This window comes from Antennarius striatus, chromosome 8 (assembly GCF_040054535.1).
Source record: "Antennarius striatus isolate MH-2024 chromosome 8, ASM4005453v1, whole genome shotgun sequence".
NCBI lineage: Eukaryota > Metazoa > Chordata > Actinopteri > Lophiiformes > Antennariidae > Antennarius > Antennarius striatus.
In genome coordinates, this window is record NC_090783.1 from 14033657 (window position 1) to 14059141 (window position 25485).

A 25485-nucleotide genomic window follows, 5' to 3' on the forward strand; every position below is an offset into this window, starting at 1 on the left:
AATCCCCTTTGTTTGAATCACTAAACAACAAAACGCGAAAATTAAGACAACCTGAGTAAACATGTGCTTAAAATAATGATTGCAAGTGAACCAAAAATAAATACATAAATTTAGAACCATGATGTTGTCTGGAGGTTTTCACCAGCAGGTCACTATGACAGAATATGTAGAAAAAAGATGAGAAGGTGAAGGGTCTGTCAAAGCTACAGTATATCCAAGGGTCCAGAGAGCCACAGTGACACACATCATCTGCAAACTGGGAAGAACTGGAACATCAATGAACCTTCCCAGAAGTGGATGACCTTCCAAATCTTTGTCATTAAAGCCTGTGTTCAGAGCTTAGATATTCCAGAGAATAAGGTTAAAAATCTGCTTTCAACTAAAGAAGCTTGAGCCAGAACTATGAAAGATGACATCATTATTAAGAATGATGTAAGATAAGGAGAATGAGAAAATGAGAGTGAGAGAGGGTGCTAAAGAAGAAGATCAGTTTGGGGATGTTCCTTAGTCTGAAACTGCTATTCTGAAAAGTATAAATAGTGGTGTTCTACAATGAGCAGCTGTTTGTTCCCATTTATTTCAGCACAGTGTGCATATCAACATGCACAGACCTGAACCCTGAGGTAATGTTTCACTGATTTGCGCTTACATGTTGTGTAACAGCGATCTCACAGCAGACATTTGATAAGCAAAGAAGAACATAGTAAGATTAACAACTTATTAAACAGTTGTCAAAGCTTTTCTGTCTGCAAGAAGTATAGATGTCATATGTATGCATATAAAATAGGAGGAGGGGCACATTGCAGAAAAAGGCAAAGAGGGAGGTGTTAAATAAGTAGAGGGAGACAGGAGGGCAGGTACAACAAGCTGGATACAACCTGTAATTATAAACCTACGGAGTTTATTTAGTCTTTGAGTCTCTCTCTCTCTCTCTCTCTCTCTCTCTCTCTCTCTCTCTCTCTCTCTCTCTCTCTCTCTCTCTCTCTCTCTCTCTCTCTCTCTCTCTCTCTCTCTCTCTCTCTCTCTCTCTCTCTCTTTCCCTCTCTATATCTTTCTCTCTGACACAGATGCGGTGTTGGTATAGACTGATAAACTGACGGGGGGAGGGAGGAAAAATAGCCTAACTAGAAGCGTGCAAACAAACGGTGGGAAAGCTTGAGGTTACTAAATACTCACGGGAGGATTGAAACAATTCATTGAGACATAGAAAGAATAGTGAAAGAGCAGAGGAAATATAAAGTGTGACAGAGGAGAGTAATAGCTGTAACAGTTTATCTGCTGTGCTGGGATCATGTCTCTGACTGAGAAGGTGGCTCTGGTGACTGGGGGGGCTCAGGGCATTGGAAGAGCCGTTGTCCATTCACTCCTGCAAAGCTCAGCCAAGGTCAGTACTGCTTCAAATGCCCCTATTCTGCTTTTCATTTCTGACTTTGTTTAGAAATTATTTCGTTGACTGCATTCTGCGCTCATCGAATGCAAACTGTTTTGACCACATTCTTTGACTTAAAGCTTGCCAGTGGACTGGAACTGTCTGCATGCCTCCTACTTCAAGTCTTGAGGGACTGACTGCAATGCATTTATTGTAATGCCAGTCTGCTGCTGTTTTCCTGTGTTTTTTAATGTGATGAAATACACCGTGTTTTCTAAATGTTTTAAGTTTCAGGTTTTTTTAATAAATTACACAATGGAAACATATGTGAAAAATGTAATAAAAAAACATCCTTTGGAATATTTGACATAGTTGGTAACTTGTGAAATGGCTCACTGTAGAACAACAGAAGGATGTTTTTGAATTTTGATTCAGTTTCTGGTGTGCTAGTGAGTGCTAATGAGTGAAAAGCTCTGCAATCTGTATGTGTGTTTGTGAATGTAAAAGCCATCCATCCATCCATCCATTTTCTGCCGCTGTATCCGCTGTAGCGGGTCGCGGGGAGCTGGAGCCTATCCCAGCTAGGATAGGGCGTAAGGCGAAGCCAATGTAAAAGCCATGAACAGATTTTTCTGGTTCAGGTGGCTGTGGTTGACCTGAACAAGACCTGTGGAGAAGAATGCAAAGCCCAGCTGGATGCTGAGTTTGGAGAAGGCAACAGCACCTTTATTTCATGTGATGTGTCCAATGGAGATGCACTGAGAGGTAACGTTATACCAGTGATGTGCAGTGAGGTACATGGCTGGTGAAGCACTGACTTCATCATAATCAGATGAAGATGTTTACAAACATATGAACCTACAGTGTAGCTTATTCACCATTTAATAAGCAACAGTGAATGGGTTATTTTTAAAGTCGCATAGCAGAATTATTTACACATACAAACTGTAACACACAAATAAGCATATTTGATTAAAAAACTTGTGTTGTTTCCTACACGTTTTTTTATATGTTATGTTTACGTATAAATGAAGTCCGGCTCCTTCTGAACAAAAGCATCAAAAATATTTTAAGTTCAAATATTTAATCCTCCATTTTAATAGTAAGGCAAGCCAAGCGGAAAACAAATGAATGGCTGCACTTGACCCGCTGACTCTAGATTGTAGTTTGCTTTCACTTCTTCTATGGCCGAGGAAGAAGAATCCTCAGCCAAATCCCTGGGATCACCAGCGCCCCCTACCATAAGGCACGAGAACTGCGGCCTCACTTTGTGCCACTTCCCAGTCATATCAGGACCGCTCAACTCAAGAAAAACATTACACTCATGCAGTTGTTGACAAAAAAACCTGTACATTATATACATTAGCTAAATTATGGAAATTTAGTTCACAGAGAAAACATGTTTGAATATTTTAATAGTGGCACATTGAGAGATAGCATTGAGGTGTCACTGTACAGCATGTCAGCACAGCTAGCCGAGTCATCCCTGGTGAGGCTCAGCTGGCTGGTGCCTCACCGCAGGTCTATTCTCAGAATTTCAGCAGTAAATGTGAAAATTTGGCGATTTTGAGTAAAATTAACCAAAAATTGGTGGCGTTAAATGTAAAATAACTATATAATACACATCACTGGATAAATATAACCATTTAATTTATTTCTTCCATTTTTAATTTTTTTCTTTTTGTGATGGCAGGTGAAGCCGTGCCTCACCTGCCTCCCCTGACCGCACATCAATGCGTTATACATTATACAAGATGAAAACTTTAGTTAAGGAACACTTTGCTGTTATTGATCTCAGTTCAGTGTGTGTGTGTGTGTGTGTGTGTGTGTGTGTGTGTGTGTGTGTGTGTGTGTGTGTGTGTGTGTGTGTCTGTGTGTCTGTGTGTGTGTGTGTTTGTGTGTCTGGCAGTTCAACTCTGAGGTTTTGATTAAGGTGGCCATAGCTGACTTGAACAATAGCTGTTGTAAAGAATACAGCTTCTTAGCCAAACAGACTGCAACAGGATACCTGTGGCATTTGTGAAAACAAACCCCAGGCAGTCAGCTGTTTTTTAGCTTCAGGTCACATTCATTGTCCAGCTAAAGCTAAGCTTGTCTGGTCTTGCTTTGCACTAATGTCCTTTATTTCATGCTGCATGCTCACTGTGTATTTTTACTGCTGCACACTACCTCTTCTCTGCAGAGCTGTTGCACTTTAGTCTTTGTCAAAGTGTGGGTATGTCAGGATGAGAAACAGAAGAAGTGGATTATGAAGTGTGTGTGAATAAAAATGTTTTCCAAATAGTAAGTCAGAGGGGAACAAGGTTTCATTGTCTGGCATTCACAAAGTAAATCCCTGCAGGCTAAAGGCTGTGGAATGCTGTTTGGTGTTGCTCCTTACTATGTAGTAGTCATCCTGTTGATATGGCACAGTGAAAATGTTTTTACGAGGGCTTTCAGTTTAACGCGTTAACTAGATTAATTAATTATGCTGCAAATTAACGCACTATAAAAATTTATGCAATTACTCATGAGTGGCAAGTCAATGCGCAAGCATTTTAAACTTGGCCCATTGAGTGACCCGTGACATCACTTCCTACCTGCACCACTAGTCAAAAGCAGAGTGACTGACAACAGAGATGGACGCGACACAGGAGAGCGAGGCAAGCCCACTCGGACCTTTGGGCGGAAAGTTTATTTATAAAAAGAACAAAGACGGGACTATCCACAAAATCGCAGTGATTTGTACCTTTTGTAAAAGAGAATTTTCATATCACCGAAGGACAAAGAGTTGTCTGTTGTTAGTTCCTGTAACTTTAGCTTACCCTTTTAAAGGAAAAGCCTGTTGGCATCTTGCTATTGATGTTGCCTTATTTAGAAGAATATTATACTATTCATTTTGAATTGCTGTATTGAGTCAGCTTTAGTATTCATTTTGATTGAGAGTCTGCTTATGTGCCTGTTTGAGACTCACCCTTATTTTATTTCTGAAATTTATTTATTTTATTTAACTGTATTTGTATTGCATTTTTGAGCAATGCACCTGGCCTAATTGGTTTGTTGATGTGCTTGGCCTTTTTTCTTTTGAATTTCATTAATAAAGCACACTTAACCAATAAAGATGTGGATTTCAAATCTTTTCTTCTTGGTGTATTCTATTGATTAGTCATGCACTACAAGTTTGTAATGTCCCAGAATTCAAATTCTTTATTTGGGGTCATTGAGCAGGTATAAGATTAAAATGTAATTAATTAGATTAATTTTCTTAATCACCTGACAGCACTAGTTTTTACATCTTCATGACAATAGCGATTGTGAAAGTTTGTGGATTTTCCTTTTTAAATGAGATGAGATCTGTGTGTGCCATACATTTAAGCATGCCCGTGTATGCAGAGTCATGCCTATGGTATGCAGCTGCAAAGTCCATTAAAGGTGTTTGTTGCTACAGGTGTCCAGGTGAGGAATACCTATGTGGGTCTCTCACTTGAATTTCAAAAACATCTTGATTGCTCACATGAGGGTGGAAACAAGCATGGCAGGTAGCTCATTGTTTCCAATGTCTGTGTTATCTGAAAAGTTAGCACATATGATAACAATCATTCATCTTCTATAAGTATTTAAACGGTGTAGGGTCAGGGGTTGCATGAGGTGGGTACAATAATGAGAAGTCACCAAACCACCATTACGGCTTGTTTTTAGTTGTCAATTTATTCATATTGATTTGTGAGCAACGGTTAACATACAAATACTCATAGAAAAATTTCTTTCCCGAATAGATGTAGTGCACTTTGCTCCAGCATGTAGGTCACGTTTTACCTGTTATAATAACCATTTTTACAAAAGGTGAACAGATAAACTGGCATGCTTGGGAGAGGTTCTGGTGATACATTCTCCTCATCTCAAAGGCCAAGTAATATGTGTTATCTTTAGAAACAAGAAAACCAGTGTAAATATTTGGTGTATTTGAAGTATCATCTGTAGATGAGGGAGGACTGGCTCAGTGGATCAGAATACACTGTAATAAAGCAATTCACTGTTTATTTGCAGTCCGGTTACATTCTAAACCTCTAGTTGTTGTACAGTACCTCTGCTGTGCAGTGACAATGTTATCAAATCTAATTGAGTTAATGACACATTTCATGATAGTAATGATTTTCATTCATGAAACCCTTTGTTGCTCTTTCCAAATTGATTATCATACAATAATGGATGTAGAAGAACTTGCTGTTCAGTATCTTCTGACACATTTCTTCCACTGATGCTATTTTGTCTCTGTGGAATAGACGCATTCCAGAGTACAGTGGACAAGTTTGGTCGTCTGGACATCGTTATCAACAATGCTGGCATCAACAATGAAAAGAACTGGGAGAAGACCATACAGGTCAACTTGGTGAGATGCTCAAGCTAAGGGTGTTTTTTATTATTCTTAATTTAAATTTTTCAGCAATTTTCTGAGAAATAGCACGTTAGACCATTTCTGAACTCCTTCGAGCCAACATGACAAAAAACAGAAAGGAATGGGAACGCTCAGACAAAACATTTTTAGTTGGAATGTGAGCCAGATATGATCACAGATTAGTCAACTCAAAAAAGGCTATTTTGTTGTTGAGACCTGAGCTGTGGCCTTTCACAGTGCGACACCCCCTCTTCAGGCCCTTCGGACTGGGGCCGAACTGAGGCCACCCTGTCAACCCTGATGACAACTATACAATGCCTACTTCCTGCTAAACTGAAACCCAGCATGCACCATAACCTCCAGCAGTGAAAAAACATATCCAGCTTTCTGGTTTACACAAATAACCAGATGACTCCATAAGCAATAAATCAAAGATTTCCCTTGTGGAGAAATAAAAACTAATAAAACTAAAAAGAAATAAGGGGAATACAGTACTTCTAACATCTATTAATGGGGCTTTCAGACCAACAATTTTGGGGTTATTTGAGAAGAAGAACTCACTGGCAAGCAATAAAAACTAATTTTTCTGTTTGAACTCAGACCAGTATTAGTAATGCTAAATGGTGCAAGCTGGCCAGTGGCTTGGATAACATTGTCAATGCATGACATACAGCAACAGTTATAGTTCAAATATCATTTTTAGAGTCCTGCGACAAGCCTGTGGTTTATGTTTCAGATGTTTGAAGTCCAGATGGCCTGGAAAAGGTCCAAATAACTAGTTTAGGCAAAACAGAAATCAACTATACATATGGGGAGACCAAAGAGGGAACACATTGCTGGTGTGAAGAAGATGTGGGGGGGTAAATTAGGGACAATGATATGATTGCAAGAATGGCATCTGAAAAGAGAAAATTAAAGTTTTGTTTTGTTTATGGTGTATCAGTTGCTTGCTTGCTTGCTTGCGATGTGGTTGGTTGGTCAGTTGGTTGCTTGCTTGCTTGGTTGCTATACAGAAAAATATTACCAAAACTATTCCCATACAGTCAGGATGGACTGTGGAGGATTGGTTAGCCTTATCATCCTGGTGAAAGATACTTCTCTCAACAACTGTTGCATTTCGTCATGACACACCACATATGAAGTTCATTAAAACCATACCGTCTTGAAGGCTACCACTGAAGATGTTGCCCTTCATTTTTGCAGACTTCTGTTATTAAAGGGACCTACCTGGCACTGGAACACATGAGTAAAGAGAACGGCAAGGAAGGAGGCACAATCATCAATGTATCATCCATGGCAGGTACAGAAACACAGATGATAATACAGTAAATAGATAGATAGATGGATGGATGGATGGATGGATGGATGGATGGATGGATGGATGGATGGATGGATGGATGGATGGATGGATGGATGGATGGATGGATGGATGGATGGATGGATGGATAGATAGATAGATGGGTAGATAGATGGGTAGACAGACAGACAGACAGACAGACAGACAGACAGACAGACAGACAGACAAATTACCTTCATAATGGTGTTAAATCTTCTCGACAGCATCCATACAATTTAGAACTACTGGCTTCTTAGAACATGCTACAGAAAAAAATTATGTATACTTGTCTTTGGATATTTGTGAGGCTCATTCCTTTTTTTATTGTTGATAATGTCATATGTTATACATGTTGAGCACTTTACTTGAGAGTCACCCGAGTTGCTCCGCTGAGCGATCCCAGATGTCGCTGTTAAGTATGCTTTCAATTACAAATGATAAATATAGGAAAACCTTTTCTTCCTGCTAGATCAAAGGGTGTTGCAGTCTTGATGGAAGCCTCTCACAGTCCACAAGACCATGTGCTGATATTGTTTTAATAAGACCCATAAACTTAAATAACCTTTTTGTTGTAATTGAAAGCAGATGACTTGAGTATTCACCAAACATTCTTCTCTCTGAAACATGTATTTATTTACGTCAAAATGTTACAACCAGTTAATTTCTCGGGATCTCTGGCAGCTCCCACCTCTGAAAACACTTCCATTTGTGCGTGTGTTTGTCATACAAAACAAAGATCAACTGACTACAACAGAAATCCTTGGTTTGGAATCATTCTGCAATTCCGTGTCATTGAATAGCTCAGTTTTTTCTTCATCTTTATTTTGCTCTCCAGATACTTCACATCCTTATTTTCTCTCTCTGATTCTTTCACACTGACAGACACACACACAGAGACACAGAGACACAGACACACACACACACACACACACACACACACACACACACACACACACACACACACACACACACACACACACACACACACACACACACACACACACACACACACACACACACACTGTCCTCATGTGGAAATACTTTCCAGGTCACGTATATCAAAGTAATCTTCCTCTTAACATTAAACTACTTGCTTTGAGGACGCACTGAACTACTACATTATATAACTTACAGGAAACCGTGAGCTTGATCTCATTAGAAACAGTTATTATCTCTGCTAAAGAAGTTGTGTTTATTTCAACGTACTTCGTTTTTGTTTTATTTTGGGTTCTTTTGTCTGTTTATAGTGCAAAATTATACAAAATCTACACAGTACATTCCAATGTACCTGAAATACATTTTCTAGCAGCACCATAAATGACAATTACTTTTCATTTTCTATATATTTTGCAAGGCTGTATATAATGTCTTTTACCATTTGACCATCGAAATGTTTGACAAAGGACATAGACTTTATTGTAAAATATGTCTAGTCTGGAAAACTCCTCTACTGCAAAGCTTCACCTCAGCAGCTTCATCTTCAGTCGTTTGTTTTTCACTATGTCGTTGATACGTTTTCTGTGTACTGATTGGCTATTTTTTTCCACTCCCAGAGGAGCAAAATCCTGTCAATGACAACAACAATACTTCGGTTGGTTTCATATTTCACCTGTTTATCAGGTACAGTCAGCCCACATTTTGCCCGGCTTAAAAACAGTTCCTTTAATCCAGATGCACGAGTTTACTGTAAGCACTGAGGGTAACCTTTAGAAAAATCAGAAATCAGAAAAATAGTCTTATGTCTAATTTATTTTATGAGGTTCCAGTCTTGGATTAATTTTCTCCATAGATTATATGAACATTGTGGCTGTCATTGGAGTCACGTTATTGACATTACAAATTATACTTGAACATGCTTATTTCAATATGTCATGTTGTGAGTGTGTGAATGCTGTTTGTCCACCCATTTGTAAATCTAGAACAGCACAGCCTCCAGAAACAGCAAACATATGGTCTATATGTTGATCATTTATGTGTGTGTGTGTGTGTGTGTGTGTGTGTGTGTGTGTGTGTGTGTGTGTGTGTGTGCGTGTGTGCGCGCGCGTGTGTGTGTGTGTGTGTGTGTGTGTGTGTGTGTGCGCGTGTGTTAGTGTGTGTGTGTGTGTGTGTGTGTGTGTGCGTGTGTACCTGCGTGCATGCATGCATGCATGCGTGCATGTGTGTATGGGTGAGTGGGTAGATGGGCAAGTAGTTTTCCTTACATTTTAACTTCCAGCTTTTATAGCAATGTATTTTAACTCTTGTTCCTTAACTTTCAGTATTCACTTCATGACTTTGAATCTTTGTAGTCGAGTATTTCATTTCTTTCTCTTCTGTGTTTTTGGAGGAGCAGTTTTGTGTTTATTTTTCCAGCAGAGCATGGATTTATTTAAAAGATTTATTATTTCTATGAAGCTTTGCAATTTCATTACATAACCATTTATTCACATTGTCTGACATGGTGACTATGACATAATGTAACTTTAAATACAATCTGACATTTGACAGGCAACACCAAATGGCAGACCGCGGTCCACATCCGGACACAGTGATGGTTCTGTCTTGACCCGTGACCACTCTGATAAATCAACAAAGCAAATTTTCTTGGCGCCTTTGTACTGACGGTCGTGGCAATAGATGGCGGGTGCTGTTACAGCAGTTAATATTGTTGTAGAGCCACTCAGTACAGCCAATCAGATTGTTTGTTTACCTGTGCGTTCAACACACATGGAATGCCACGACCACTGTGAGCTTACCATTTCTAGCAGAGTGGAGAACAGTGGAAGAGAGACAGTGAGGACAGCATCGCTTGCTCCAAACGGAAGGAGGTTAATGAGGAAAACCGCTGGTTAACAATGAGTGGGCGAAATTTATGTTTATTCTTCCGTCAGGCAGTTCAAACCCATCTTACCTCATATGGTCTGAACACATAGCACTAATTGTAATTGTAATTGTAATTGCCAGCGTTTGTGCATTCATCCATTAGTCCGTTAGTAAAATTTAGTTGCCTGGGCCTACTTTTATTTGTAAAAACGCTAGATATGTACTCAGTTAAACATATTCTGCATTGAAAATTGTTAATAAATGAAAATGTGGACAAAGGGGTTGACTATAAGACAAAAACTGGACTTGGGTTCGGACCTTTTACTAAGAGGAAATTTCAATAACTGGACCTCCGTGACTTTTAATTGAATACCCCTGCTACGTGTCATCATATTTTAATATCAGAGACTGTGTAAGTAAGTCATAGTAGCACAATTCCCTACAGTTCTGCATTTCCTGTCAATTTTCTATTTCCTTTTCATTTTCTCATTTGGTTTAACATGTGAAAGCATTAATGAATTCACATAGTGCAGTAAAAGCAGTAGCTTCACTCTTATGATGCTTTCACGTTGAAAGTGAACTTTTGCATTGCTATAGCTGCTTTAACTCTCTTATATTTGCTGAGAATTTTTCCCCGCGATGCAGTGGTGACACGTCCAGCGCGTAGCCCACCTCTGACCCATAGCAAGCAAGTCAGGTTGTCTCGTCTTCAAGAAAATGAATGGATGATGAGAATATTATCGCAGTGTCTTCTACTGCCTCTGTTTGCTGATTTAGAATCATTTGAATCATCATTGCCTTCTTGTGGATGTAGTCCTTAATATCCCTGCCATTTTAAGGTTATATGGAAATGAAAAACATGGTCACTGATGGATACATAATTTGAAACAGATGCAGAGGAAGTAGAAATTAGCCGCTAGATCTAGAAAAGTTTGCATGTTTGTCCTAAAGAAAAATAACCCTGAAAATTAAAAACACAAAAAAACAAACTGTTGTGCCAGCTACTAGGTTCATTGCTTTGAGACATCTGTTGTGCATTTGCAAGCATTTATAATAATCAAAAGCAGCTGAATAGCCTCATACACAGCAATGGCTCATCCAATGTAGAGCTGTCTTCATGGATCAAAGAAGGAGGAGTATAATTTAAGGTCAAGATCATAGCAACATAACATGTTGAACGTTTTAACAAATTTATTTGAATGTAGGGAATTTTATGAAATGATTAACATTAACAAAAACAATTTAAGAAAGAAAGAAAGAAATCATCCTCATAAATCCCCCTATCTGTGTGTGTATTATATATATATATATATATATATATATATATATATATATATATATATATATATATATATATGTCCCTCTCACCCTTGTAGGGTGGTATCTATGTGTCATCCTCAAGCTCGGGTCCTCTAACAGAGGCCTGGGAGTCTGAGGGTTCTGCACAGTATCTTAGCTGTTCCTAGGTCTGCGCTCTTCTGGACTGAGGCTTCAGATGTTGTTCCAGGAATCTGCTGGAGCCACTCTTCCAGTTTGGGGGTCACTGCCCCAAGTGCTCCTACTACCACAGGGCTCACATTAACCTTGACCTTCCACATATGTTCCAGCTGTTCTTTCGACCCTTGATACTTCTCAATCTTTTTATGTTCCTTCTTCCTGATGTTGGCGTAAGCTGGAATCCCAAATCTATCACCACTGCAATCTTCTGCTCTTTGTCCACTACCACTATGTCTGATTGGTTAGCCAGGAGCTGTTTGTCAGTCTGGAAGCTGACGTCCCACAGGATCTTAGCCTTTCTGTTCTCAACCACCTTTGGTGGTATGTCCCATTTGGAATTGGGTACTTCTAGGCCATACTGGGTACAGATGTTCCTGTAAACTGTCACAGCTACTTGGTTGTGCCTCTCCATGTATGCTGACCCGACTAGCATCTTACACCCTGCTACCACATGCTGGACTGTCTCCAGCGAGAGTTAGCATTCTTTACATAGCCTGCGCCTTGCACCTCAGTCACTTCCTCTGTCTGACGTTGGTACATGGCGTGTAGGGGCTTGTCCCTCCATGTTGTCTCCTCCTCCTCGTCTTTCTCATCAGGTTTCTGATGTCTAAGGCATTCATTGAGCACTTCATCTTTTGGGGCCATCTTCCTGATGTACTCTTGGATTTTCGATGTTTCCTCCTGGACAGTGGCCCTGATACTCACTAGATAGATAGATGGATGGATGGATGGATGGATGGATGGATGGATGGATGGATGGATGGATGGATGGATGGATGGATGGATGGATGGATGGATGGATGGATGGATGGATGGATGGATGGATGGATGGATGGATAGATAGATAGATAGATAGATAGATAGATAGATAGATAGATAGATAGATAGATAGATAGATAGATAGATAGATAGATAGATAGATAGATACTTTATTAATCCCGGAGGAAATTGTATACATCCACTGCTCAGGCATTACATAACAAATAATACTGGATAAACACCAGGAGAAAAAGAAACACTGACATCACAGGACATACCACAAGACATACACTACACTGAGAGACACATGCAGCACTAACAGGACTTATATACTAAACTATAATTAAAATATAAACAGTATAACATTAAAATATAAACAGTATAAAATTTAAAAAATATTACAGTATTAAAATATAAACAGTATAAAATTAAATTTAAATTAAATTAAATTAAATCCATTCAACCCCGTGCTGACTTCACCACCTCCCCCCCGCTCCTCCTGAGAGAGTCATTGTACCCCCTGATGGCACGGGGCACGTAGGAGGACCTCAGCCTCTCTGTGGAGGCGCTGTGTGACAGCAGTCTGCCGCTGAAGGTGCTTCTCTGCTGGGAGAAGATGATGTGTAGGGGGTGCCTGGTGTTGTTCATGATAGCCTTAACTTTAGACATGGTCCTGCTCTCCAGAAGCATATCCACAGAGTCCAGGCTCAGCCCGACCACTGAGCCCGCTCTGTGGATGAGTCTGTTCAGACGGTCCATATCTCTTTTCCTGGCCCCCCCACCCCAACACACAATGGCGTATGACAGCACACTGGAGACTACGGACTGATAGAACATGAGAAGGAGCTTAGGACAGATGTTGAAGGAGGCCAGCCTCCTCAGGAAGTACATCCTGCTCTGCCCCTTCTTGTACACACAGTCCGAGTTGAGTGACCAGTCCAGTCTGCTGTCTAGCTGCAGTCCCAGGTACTTATAGTTTTCTACCACCTCCACCTCACTGCCTTTGATGATCACCGGCTGTGGAGAGGGAGGTGCCCGCCGGAAATCCAGAACCATCTCCTTTGTCTTGGAGAGGTTGAGCTGGAGCTGGTTCTGTTGGCACCACTCCACGAAGTCAGCCACCAATGCCCTGTACCCCCCCTCATCACCCTCCCGGATACATGCCACTATTGCGGTGTCATCGGAGAATGGGGGATAGAACGGTCTGCTGGTCCCCATGCTGCTGGTCAGCATAGAAGACAAACAGTCCCCCATACGGACGTACTGGGGTCTGTCCATTAGGTAGTCCGTAATCCAGCTCACGAGGTAGGGGTCCACAGCCATGGAGGTCAGTTTATCCTGCAGGAACCGGGGCTGGATGGTGTTGAAGGCACTCGAAAAGTCAAAGAAGAGCACTCTGACGGCACAGCCCCCGGCGTCCAGGTAGGAGAGTATGCGGTGGAGGAGGTACAAGACAACGTCATCAACCCCAAACTTGGCCTGATAGGCAAACTGGAGAGCACCCTGCACCTGTGGACGCATGAGCTCCAGGACCAGTCGCTCTAGGGTCTTCATTACGTGGGAGGTAAGAGCAACTGGTCGGTGGTCGTTGAGCTCAGTAGGGCGTCCTTTCTTGGGTACAGGGACAATGCAGGAGGTCTTCCACAGTGACGGGACCCTCCCCAGCCGCAGACTGAGGTTGAACAATTGTTGCAGGGGGTCCCCTAGTTCCGAAGCACAGGCTCGGAGGAGTCTTGGGGAGACCTTATCTGGTCCAGCCGCCTTGTAGGGACGGAGCCTCCTCAGCGTTGTCGTCACCAGGTCTGCAGTGATGATGGTCTCGGTCGTGGTGGGAGCAGGAGGACGTGGTGAGGTTGGAAGTCCAGTGGTTGAGGTGGGGCTGTTGAGCTTCGCAGTTCTTGGAGTGGGCTCGGGAGAAGTGGCAGGGGTGGAAGGAGAGGAAGCACAGGAGGAGGGAGCATAAGTGGAGTGGTTTGCAGGACTGGAAGAGGCCCGGGACGAGGAGCCGGGAGTGGTGAGGGAGCTGAAACGATTGAAAAAGCTGTTTAGTTCATTCGCTCGTTCAATATTCCTCTCCACAGTGCTGCGCCCTTTCCCGTGTCTGATGATGGTTCTCATCCCATTCCAGACCTCCCGCACCTGGTAGCGCCCCAGCTGCTTCTCCAGCTTCCTCCTGTATGCCTCCTTGGCCTCCCTTAGAGTCTCACTTCCTGCTGGGCCTTCCTCATCTCCTCCTCGTTCTTGCTCCTGAACGCCCGCTTCTTCCTGTTCAGGACAGCCTTGACTTCCTTGGTTACCCATGGTTTGTTGTTGGGGTAACACCTGATTGTCCTGACAGGGGCCACGGTGTCCACACAGACCTCAGCCTCACTCTTTCCACTTAGTGTACAGCCTCAGGGTAGTGGACTTGGGGTGAAACCCTCCATGCATGGTAGGGAGCTTTCTAGTCTTGATATCTGTGGCTTCTATCTCCTCCTTTGGCCAGCTTATGATCCCAGCGGGGTATCTGATGACTGGCAGTGCATACATGTTGATGGCTCGGATCTTGTTCTTACCATTCAGCTGACTTCTCAGGACTTGCCTTACACTCTGGAGTAGGGGTCTGCAACCTGCGGCTCCGGAGCCGCATGCGGCTCTTTAGTGCCTCCCTTGCGGCTCCCTGGACATTAATCACAAAATTAAAAAATAATACTTAACAGAAAAACATAGATATTCTACTTAGGCTAAAAATCTTTTAAAAAAATAAAACTTATTGTTGTAAATTTCCTACGCTTTATTACATTACCATCGTTATCGTGTTGTTTAAAAATTTAGTCAGGCTCCTTTTAGTACAGCTGAGATACACTGTGGGGTCCTAGGCAGTTGTTGCCCTGGCCTTAGAAAGCAGTGGTGATTGGTTGGCAGCACAGTGGGCGGGGGGTGAGTGATGTGACATGAATCCTGACCAATCAGGTGAGACTCCCGGTATCTCTGGCCACCTGAGGGCAGGTCTACCCGGGTCTACTCCTTGCCGTCAGCCGCGGCTCTACCACTGTGTCCTGGAGGGCTGCCAGACCGCGTCAGGTTGAGAGAGAGTTACGAGGATTCCACATTCTTTTTAATGAAGGAAGCAGCGCTGCGGCCATTCAGCATATATATGAGTTCATACAGATTAGACGGGAATTGAAAGTCGCGCTAGCCACGCTAATCGTGTTAGCCGTGCTAATTGCGCTAGCCATGCTAATCATGCTAGCTGTGCTAGTGAGGCTGGTCGTGTTAGCCACACTAATCGTGCTAGCTGTGCTGGTGAGGCTGGTCATCTTAGCCACGTTAATCGTGCTAGCTGCGCTAGTGAGGCTGGTCGTGTTACCCATGCTAATCATGCTAGCTGTGCTAGTGAGGCTGGTTGTGTTAGCCACGCTGGTCATGCTAGCTGTGCTGGTGAGGCTGGTCGTGTTAGCCTCGCTAATCGTGCTAGCTGTGCTAGTGAGGCTGGTCGTGTTAGCCATGCTAGGTGTGCTGGTCACTACAATCGCTCCAGCCATGCCGGCTGCTAATTGACTGTTAATGATAGTGATGTGAATAATGTAGTTATTATCATTAATCCAGAAAAGTGTGTTCCTGTTTGGGTTTGTTCAGCCTTATTATGTGTAATATTATGTATGTATAGCCTGTCTGCGGGGCAGGTTTTTCTGGTAGGGGGTGAAAAGACCAGAGAAGCGCCTGTTGCTCTGTTGAGGGAGGACGCATCCATTGGATGGAAGAGATTCTGGAGAGCGGTGAACTATAAAACAGAGTTGTTCATGAAATTATGGTCTGTCATGCTGCAAGTTACTGATTAAATGCCAGAAATCAGCTGTTCCCTGTATGGTGCCTGCTCTCTGACCGGAGTTACCGCTGTGGATAAGGGGTTCCAACACACACAGTCCCCCCGATTATATCTCCAATAGGTGGTGATTACACAAAGGACTCATTAAAATAATGAAAACAAAACAATACAGAAAGTTAGACATGCTTCTCTCTGCAAAGACAGTGAAGGAAAGAAGACGCAACATCACCAATAGCAAATCTAGGACATTAGGGGCGGCAGTGGCTCAGTGGTAAAGCGGGCGGTAGAGCGGGTTGTCCTATGATTTAAGATCGGCGGTTCGATTCCCGCTCCCGCCCCCCCAATAATACCCGGAGGTGAGCTGACAGTGGGAGGTGTCAGCTCATCTCTGAAGCACTGCCGAGGCACCCTTGAGCAAGGTGCCGTCCCCTTTACAAATTGCTCATTTGAGGCGCACCAAGAAGGAGCTGCCTGCCACTCTACCTCCCCTGCATGCCTACAGGCCCCCTTGTGTGTGTGTGTGATACAGGGGCCTGTACTCACAAATATATATATGTATGCATGCGTTTGTAATCAGTAGCTAGAGTGTGCGTTCTTAATTTCCCTTCGGGGATCAAACCAGTATATAAAAAAATTTTTTTTTTAAATTAAAAAATTAATTCGACTCCTGCATTATTAATTAAACGTGAGGAGTCATGTGATGTGATCGATAGCGAACAGACAGTTCTGTTGTGCAGGTATGTAAACTCCAACGAGCAGCAAAAAGAAATGATAGTTAATAGCACGGCTTGTTTAGAACACGTTACCTAAACATGCTCAATAAAAGTCTCTAGGAGCAGAAACACTGTTTTGTCATTGGAGCTCCAGCTGACTGTATCCATCAGGGATGAACAGCGAGGCTTCTGCCCCCCCTCCCTGAAAGAGTCCAGAGACGTTCATCACCATCACACACTGAACAGGGATTACTGAGTTTAGAAGATCGTCGATATGTGAGCTGCATTTGGGAGCAGATTTAACAAGTTCATCAAAGCAACAAAACATAATACAATAATATAGTAATGAAAGGTAAACTTAAAGCACCAAATATGGTACAACAGAATCACGTGGTGCATCATTCCAGGATGCGCTGCATGGAATATAATAAATCTCATTATGCATTAACTATGACTAGTTAATCAATTTGATATTAGGCTAATGTAGCTAATATATACACTTGGAGATTGTGTTGCCTTCATATAAAGCTTATAATTTTTTGCGGCTCCCGACAGATTTGATTTTAGTTTTTTTGGTTCAATTTGGCTCTTTGAACCTTTAAGGTTGCCGACCCCTACTCTGGAGGTATTTGGCTGTAGTTGACTTCCTTGCGGCCTCCTCATGATTGGCGTTTGCCAATGGGATTCCAGGGTATTTGCAGCTGTCCTTGATGTTTCCTATCCTGCCCCCTGGTAGGTCAACCACTTCAGTTCTGATCATCTTTCCTCTTCTGGATGCCATCTGGCCACATTTGTCTAATCGAAATGACATCGCTGTAGATCCTGGTGGTGTGGATCAGTGAGTCAATTTCTCGCTCATCCCTGGCATGCAGCTTGATGTCATCCATGTAGAGGAGATGGCTGATTGTTGTCCTGCTTCGGAATCGGTATCCGTAGCCACTCTTTGTGATGATGTGACTGAGGGGGTTCAGGCCTATGCAGAACAGCAGTGATGATAGTGCATCCCCTTGGTATCTGCCGCACTTGATGTTAACTTGGGCAATTGGCTTGGAGTTAGTCTCCAGGGTTGTCTTCCACTTCCCCATTGAGTTCTTGATGAAGGCTCTTATTGTCCTGTTGATCTTGTACAGTTCCAGACATTCCATTATCCACGTGTGTGGCATTGAATCGTAGGCTTTCTGGTAGTCTATCCAGGCGGTGCACAAGTTGGTCTGCCTATTCTTACAGTCTCTGTGTACTGCTCTGTCCACCAGTAGCTGGGTCTTGGCTCCCCTGGTGTTACTACCAACTCCTTTCTGTGCCCCGCTCATATATTGATCCATGTGCCTACTCATCTTAGCCTCCATGATGCCTGACAGGAGCTTCCATGTTGTACTGAGACAGGTTATTGGCCGGTAGTTGGATGGGGTAGATCCCTTCTGTGGGTCTTTCATGATCAGGACTGTCCTGCCTTTAGTCAATCATTCTGAGTGCCTCCCATCCCGTAGCAGCTGGTTCATCTGTGCTGCTAGACGCTCATGGAGTGCTGTCAGCTTCTTTAGCCAGTATGTATGGATCATATCGGGGCCCGTTGCTGACCAACTCATCATCTTTGACACTCTTTCTTGGATGTCAGCCATTGAGATGGCACACACACACACCAGACATCGTCAATTTCATCTTCCTTGTTTCACCGACCCAAATGCACGACGCTCTTCCTTCTGGCGACTTTCTCTCGCGTCGTTAATATGACGTTGCGGTCCGCCATAGCCGATCGGAGTATTTGGAGCTGTTCAGTCCCTATCCGACACAAATCTACGTCCCCTATGTGGTTTCAATCAGTCCAGCAAAAATCCAATCAGGACTGTTCAGACTACACGCGAGACATGCAACGTCAATCTGGAAAGGCTAAAAATCAGATATAGCTGACTAGTTTGAACAGGGCTTTAGAGTCCTGCTCTGTGCAGAGTTTAAATGTTCTCCCTGTGTCTTCTTGGGTTATCCAGCTTCCTCCCACCTCCAAAAACATGCACTTCAGGTTAATTGGCTGATCCCAAATTGCCAAATTAGTGAGTGTGTGTGTTTGTGTGTATATGTGTAGCTCCACCTTGCACCCGGAGTTTGCCCCTACCTCACGCCCTATGCTAGCTAAGGCTCCAGCTCCCCGCAACCCGTGCAAGCAGATGCAGCGGGTAAGAAGATGAATGAATATTTACAATCTGATTTTGCCTTTCTACCTGACATTAACACAAATGGGCTTTTTGATGCTTTCCTACCTCTGCAGCCATCGCAGAGCTGAAATAAACACACCTCATCATTCCTTAGCTGTGTTCACACAGAACATCAGATGGAAATTAAAGTTCTTCCATGAAAATGCTGTGTGAAAGGGGCTATAATCTGTGTGGTAACAGGGTTGCTTATAATCGTGCTACTTTGCTGCTTGTAAAATGTCTCTTCTTTTGTCTCTCCTTTCCTATGTACCTCAGCCTTCCTGCATTCTCCTCATCAGCCTGTCTATACTGCTACTAAACATGGAGTCATTGGCTTCACTAGAGCTATGGCGGTAAGGCACTTAAAACAAGCATACACAGTGAAACAAAAAACAGCAGTGAATATTGATCTTTCAATTTTGCAACATCTTCCTGAAGCAACTCGAAACTCAAGCATTTATTGTTTCTATTCTTGCAGGATGCTTCCTCTCAGGGCAACTACGGTGTTCGTATCAACGTCCTGTGCCCTGCCTTTGTTGACACTCCACTGCTGCATTCAGTGGAACATGAGGACAACATGGGCAAGTTTGTCAAGTTCAAGGATGATTTTAAAGTCAGCATGAAGAAGTTTGGAGTTTTACAGTAAGTGACCTGAAACACAAGCAACTTGTAGTTTATAATTAATATCAGATATCATTCAATATCATGCATTGATGCTAATATTAAGTAATGATATAATTTATTAGTTCCACAGAATACTTGTCAGTTGATTTAAAATATAAATTAAAATAAATTATATTTGGTGTTGTGTTTTGTGATGTCGGGCTAGCTATAAATGAGTTGATCACAATGTTGGGTTATAGGGGGTCCATTCGGTGAGCAAAAGGTCCAAGGATTTATATTATTGATATACAATAATATTTACAAGTGACTACAGTATTATGATAATCGTATTTTTGAGATGGCTAAATTGTGCTTCTGCTTCACCAGCATTACTTTCAGTGAGTTGTAAAGTGCAGGTACTGGGAGTACTTTTAACTATGAATTTTTTTTCAACTCTCAGCTGTGTTTGCAGGACTGTGTATAAAATATCCTACTAATTTACTGCTCTTGGTTGAAGAAAAAAAGAAGCCACTGTCACAGAGGCACTGTGATTAGTGTCTGCATTAAGAGAATTAGATGGGAGCATCTACTCCAAAGCTAGGCTGCTTTGGTGTGCCACATCAAGATGCTGATCTGACATCATGATTAGTGCATAGGTGTACCTTATACTGCCCACAACAAAAGCCCACCCTGAAATGTGCAGGTTATTTTTGCTTTATTGGGGGTCTGGGGACTCAGAACCAGTCAGTATCTGGTTTGACCACCATTTACCTCATGCAATGCAACACATCTTCTTCGCATCGAGTTTATCAGATTGTCAGTTGTGGCCTGTGGAATGTTGGTCCACTCCTCTTCAATGGCTGTGCAAAGTTGCTGGATATTAGTGGGAACTGATACACGCTGTCATATGCCAGTCAAGCACATCCCAAACATGCTTAATGGGTGACTTGTCCGGTGAGTATGCTGGCCATGCAAGAACTGGGACATTTTCAGCTTCCAAGAATTGTGTACAGATCCTTGCAACATGGGGCCTTGCATTATCTTGCTGAAACATGAGGTGATGTTCATGGATGTATGGCACAACAATGGGCCTCAGGATCTCATCACGATATCTCTGTGCATTCAAAATGCCATCAATAAAATGCATCTGTGTTCTTCGTCCATAACAGATGCCTGCCCATACCATAACCCCACCACCACCATGGGCCACTTGATCCACAACATTGACATCAGCAAAGCGCTCACCCACACGACGCCATACACGCCTTCTGCCATCTGCCCAGAACAATGTAAACCGAGATTCATCCATGAGGAGAACATCTCTCCAATGTGCCAGACGCCATCGAATGTGAGCATTTGCCCACTCAGGTCTGTTACGGCGACGATCTGGAGTCAGGTTAAGACCCCAGTGAGGACGACGAGCATGCAGTTGAGCTTCCCTGAGACGGTTTCTGACAGTTTGTGCAGAAATTGTTTGGTTATGCAAACCAATTGTTGCAGCAGCTGTCTGAGTGGCTGGTCTCAGATGATCTTGGAGGTGAACCTGCTGGATGTGGAGGTCCTGGGCTGGTGTGGTTACACGTGGGCTGCAGTTGTGAGGCTGGTTGGATATACTGCCATATTCTCTGAAACGCCTTTGGAGATGGCTAATGGTGGAGAAATGAACATTCACTGCACGAGCAACAGATCTGGTTGACATTCCTGCTGTCAGCATGCCTATTGCACGCTCCCTCAATGCTTGTGGCATCTGTGGCATTTTGCTGTGAGACAAAACTGCACATTTCAGAGTGGCCTTTTATTGTGGGCAGTATAAGGTACACCTATGCACTAATCATGATGTCAGATCAGCATCTTGATGTGGCACCCCTGTGAGGTGGGATGGATTATCTCAGCAAAGCAGAAGTGGTCACTATCACACATTTAGACAGATTTGTGAACAATGTTTGAGAGAAATGGTAATATTGTGTATCCGGAATGAATTATAGATCTTTAAGTCCATCTCATGAAAAATGGGAGCAAAAACAAAAGTGTTGCGTTTATATTTTTGTTGAGTGTAGTTACAGTGAAGATTATAATGATTGCTACTGGCCTGACATGCACATTGCAGCACATCCAGACATTTTGTGCAGGGTGATTGTTTTGAAAACTTTGCCTTTTGCATTTTCAACTAAAACAATAAAAACTGTTATCTAAACTAGACCGCGCACATTCCCACATGAAAACATACAGTCTTAAACATATCAGTAGTGTAATCAGTTTGTATTTTTTGAAAACTCTCAACCTAGAAAATGGTAAAAACCAGCTACCAGCTGTGTGTGTGTGTGTGTGTGTGTGTGTGTGTGTGTGTGTGTGTGTGTGTGTGTGTGTGTGTGTGTGTGTGTGTGTTGTGTGTGTGTGTGTGTGTGTGTGTGTGTGTGTGTGTGTGTGTGTGTGTGTGTGTGTGTGTGTGTGTGTGTCCTAACAGTTTATTCATATTATGCCATTTGTCCTTTCCGTGCTTGTTCCCAGGCCATCGCTGATAGCAGAGGGTATGATGAAGTTAATCCTGGACAGCAGTCTGAATGGTGCAGTAATGAAGATCACCTGCTCCAAAGGAATTCACTTCCACACATACGAGCCCATGTCTGCTTGAACCTTAAATTGAGCCTGGAGTCAGCGCTCCTGCTGAAGAAAACTAAGTAGTACATCCAGTTTGACTCTGACACACCTTGAACTCATTCAGAGTATGCAGTCGCCAGTTAAGTTCAAAGGTTATTAAAGTTAATAATGAACTTAATTCAGTACAGCTTTTGGCTCTTGAAAAGCAGACCTATTTGAATTTCTATACAACCTGTCTCAAATTCAAGTCATGTTTGTCTGCTTGAACAATTGGAATTGGAAATAATATTCACAAATAATGTAGGACTCGTGTCAAATTCAAGTCCCGGGGGCCAAATGTGGCCCGCCACATCATTTTATGTGGCCCATAAGAGCATTAAAGGGTCAGAATGTTTAAAAATAAATTGGTCAAATGTGTGGTTTGAACAAAAACTACATTTCCAACAATGCCATAATTAAGCCCATTTTAACATTTACAAAAACGTTGTGACAAAGTCCTAACTTGTGTTTGATGTTATTTTTCTTTATTCTCTCTGATAGTTAGATCCTTGATTGATGGAGTTCTGTGAGTTTAATAACTAACAAATTAAAAGGATTTACGTTATAACAGAAACATTTTTTTCTGTGCAACTGTAATGTTTCTAACTTGAATAAGTAATAAATTCAGAGTTATTTAACATTAAGGAGTAGTTAAATTTATTGTACATTACACTGAGTTACATTTATAACTTACATCTGGCCCTTTAGAGACAGCCATTATGCTGATGTGGCCCTCGGTGAAAATGAGTTTGACACCCCTGCTGTAGGGGGTCCAGATCCATCACTGTCAGTCAAGATCTAAAATGATTTTGCCTTTTTGGTAACTATTGTAACAAACATTTACAATTTGATGTAAATGCAAATTTTAAAATGGGATTCATGGAAACTCTTTACTGGTATCATAAGGCTAACCCTTTGTCCACATTAAGCTATTTACACATTCAAACATTGTTTCCATTTGTTTGTGCTCCCAGGGTGTATGAACTGCAAGATAAACACACTTATTGTGTTTATCTTTCACAGTGTACACCTCTTTTGATCTTCAGGCCTTTCTGCTAGGTAGATCCCCAGCTCTGTGGGAATGCTTCTTGGAGCCTGTTCTTGTGATGCCATAATCAGCACCTCTACAAATAAGGCTTGCCCATAGTACAGTTATATAGTCTGAGATATGTCAGGTGTGAGGACATAAATATTGAGATCACATTAAAAGACTGGCAGGATATCTGCATATTTACTCAAGCACAATTGAAAATAACCATTTGACATTACTCAAGTGTGAACGTAGAAAGTTCAAGTTTCAAATGTGAAATAATGGGCAGTCAGCATGTCCTACACAATTTGTATTTTGCCAGCATATTGGAAACCAAACAAATCAGAAGAGGAAATGTAGCATTCTATCTTAATGAGTGATGGGCAAAACAGAGAATGGGGAGGGACAGGTCGGTTTGGCATCAAAGGGTGTTCCATCAGAAAATTGCAGTGAATAGGGAGTTGAGTTTGAATGCAAAGACTTGACTAAAAGAATGATATTACAGACAAGCTGCCATAATGAGCCTCCTCTGTCAGGTGACTTAGCTTAGACTAGAGATGAGACACTTAGATATCTGGAGAAAGCTTGGAGTGAAATCACTGCTCGTTCATAGCAAAAAAATCTAGCTTGTCTTGTCTTGTTTTAAAAAAACTTGGTTTAACGCTGTGGAGAGGTTCTCTGCTTTCTGTTGCAGGCTGGGTGTCTACCTGTCTACCTCCACACCTGTCACGTATCAGTTATCAGCTCTTCTTTTTATTCCCATCCAACCTCGACAGGAGTTAATTGTGCTATGTAGCTCACGGGTGTCTCTTCAGTGCTTTCAACTGCTCCAGCACCCAGACGTGCTTTTTGGTTCCGTTCCAGAACTTCTGATCCCAGACCTTGGACTTTAGTTCTTCCTCTGTTTTTTGAACTATACCCTCCACAGGCTGCCTGTTTTGTCCACGATAAATTATTGTTAAACATTTCTTTTGCCCCACTTTTGTGTCGACTCCTTGTGCTTTACGACTGCTATGTCACAGAGCTGATGCTTGGGCATCTGATGAAGGCCCTCCATGAATGTCTCCCTTGAGGGTTTTCCATTTTTAACTGGGAGCAAGTAAAAGAACTGCAGAGTTTACATATCATATTTCGCTGTTCCAGGAGGAACAGGAACATGTTTTCAAACCCCTCCTTGAATACAACAGGTTGAAGATAATAAATAGATACCTGTTAATCAGTAGACTGTTATGAAGCAATAAATATATCTGTTTTTAGTTTTACAGAGCTATGCAGTAATAAAGATATGAAGTTACAACTATGAGTTCACAAGATAATTTTCTTATAAATCATAAGTATTGAATATAATATTTCTAGCTCCACTAAGGAGGCTAACATTGTTTGTTTATGTTTTGAATTTTTCAATGGTTTTTCTAAAAATATTTCGATGTATAAAAGCAGTTAACTGGATTATGATGGGATCATCATCGTCTGAATCCAAACATTTTTCAGTGGATTGTTTACCCTTGTGGGCCAAAGAGATTACTGGATTTCTTCTATCATTTTGTAGCTGAAATTGTGCTGCTTCAGTTAGGTGTCAAATTTATCTTTATGTTAATGTGGATACAATCTCTTGCCACAGGTCATAGCTGCTCTATCTTGTATGTACTTTACTACTAATGTTCTGTTGACTTTCCTTTATCTGTATCGTAGATATTTTTCAATATCTGCATGCTATTTCTCTGACACTATTTGAAAAAAACACAAAGGGTACAAGTCTCATATAAATCTGCACTGGTTGCTTTATTCCAGTATTTTCATTTTTACAACAGAAAACAGCAAATCAAGCTTAAAACCTTCTATATATACAGTACATGCACATATTTTGAAAAATTATAAGCTGAACAAAAGATGGGTTGTTACAAATCAGACAGATACCATTTTCTACTTATTAATAATCCTTCTGAACAAATTTAGCATAGTGTTTTTTTGGCTAGTTTCGTATCAACAAAAATATTTGCAGTCCTGTTTGCATTTTTCTATTCCACTATCAAACTTAGCTGTGTGCCTACTGTTTTGCCTTCCGTTAACCTTTCCTTGCCATGTGTGTGTGTGTGTGTGTGTGTGTGTGTGTGTGTGTGTGTGTGTGTGTGTGTGTGTGTGTGTGTGTGTGTGTGTGTATTTTTGTGTGTGTTAGAAGGGGTTAATGCGGAGTCCTGTTCCCAGAGGGGAGAAGGGATTAACTTTAGCCCACATTAGAGCATCGTTAAGGGAAATTGCTGATTTACTGTCTTCTAGTAAAAACACTGGACCCTGCAAACATTAGAAAAACAAGCTAGTTACCAGCAAGTCAGATATATTAGTGCCGATACACTCAAATAAATGAAA

The 25485-nt window shown here is 41.9% G+C and overlaps 2 protein-coding genes across 4 annotated transcripts in view; one reads left to right on the top strand and one right to left on the bottom strand.

Annotated features, from left to right (window-relative positions):
- The first annotated feature begins 1028 nt into the window (after positions 1 to 1028).
- hpgd (15-hydroxyprostaglandin dehydrogenase) lies at positions 1029 to 22732 on the top strand. Of its 2 annotated transcripts, XR_011036861.1 has the most exons (8): positions 1029 to 1384; positions 2011 to 2134; positions 5632 to 5738; positions 6948 to 7044; positions 19125 to 19201; positions 19327 to 19490; positions 20621 to 20799; positions 21960 to 22101. XR_011036861.1 is itself a non-coding variant. In XM_068320845.1 (7 exons), exons 1-7 carry the CDS (start codon positions 1292 to 1294, stop codon positions 22081 to 22083), a joined length of 786 nt encoding a protein of 261 aa, XP_068176946.1. In that variant the 5' UTR covers positions 1032 to 1291; the 3' UTR covers positions 22084 to 22732. The 2 variants fall into 2 exon arrangements, 1 of the variants encoding a protein (XP_068176946.1); XM_068320845.1 differs by lacking the exon at positions 20621 to 20799 and having other exon boundaries at positions 1032 to 1384; positions 21960 to 22732.
- Positions 22733 to 23900: 1168 nt separating this feature from the next.
- Positions 23901 to 25485, bottom strand: part of wdr17 (WD repeat domain 17) — a 44170-nt gene continuing 42585 nt past the window's right edge. For both annotated transcript variants that reach the window (XM_068320826.1, XM_068320825.1), the window contains exon 32: positions 23901 to 25410. In XM_068320826.1, the coding sequence (XP_068176927.1) occupies positions 25291 to 25410 (120 nt within the window). In that variant the 3' untranslated portion in view covers positions 23901 to 25290. The remainder of the gene's footprint in view (positions 25411 to 25485) is intronic.

Bases quoted from the DNA above. Each gene is read 5' to 3' on its own strand.
- hpgd (XM_068320845.1), top strand. From the start codon at position 1,292: ATGTCTCTGACTGAGAAGGTGGCTCTGGTGACTGGGGGGGCTCAGGGC. The intron at 1,385-2,010 runs GTCAGTACTGCT...TTTCTGGTTCAG, and splicing joins TCCTGCAAAGCTCAGCCAAG to GTGGCTGTGGTTGACCTGAA. The intron at 5,739-6,947 runs GTGAGATGCTCA...TCATTTTTGCAG, and splicing joins AGACCATACAGGTCAACTTG to ACTTCTGTTATTAAAGGGAC.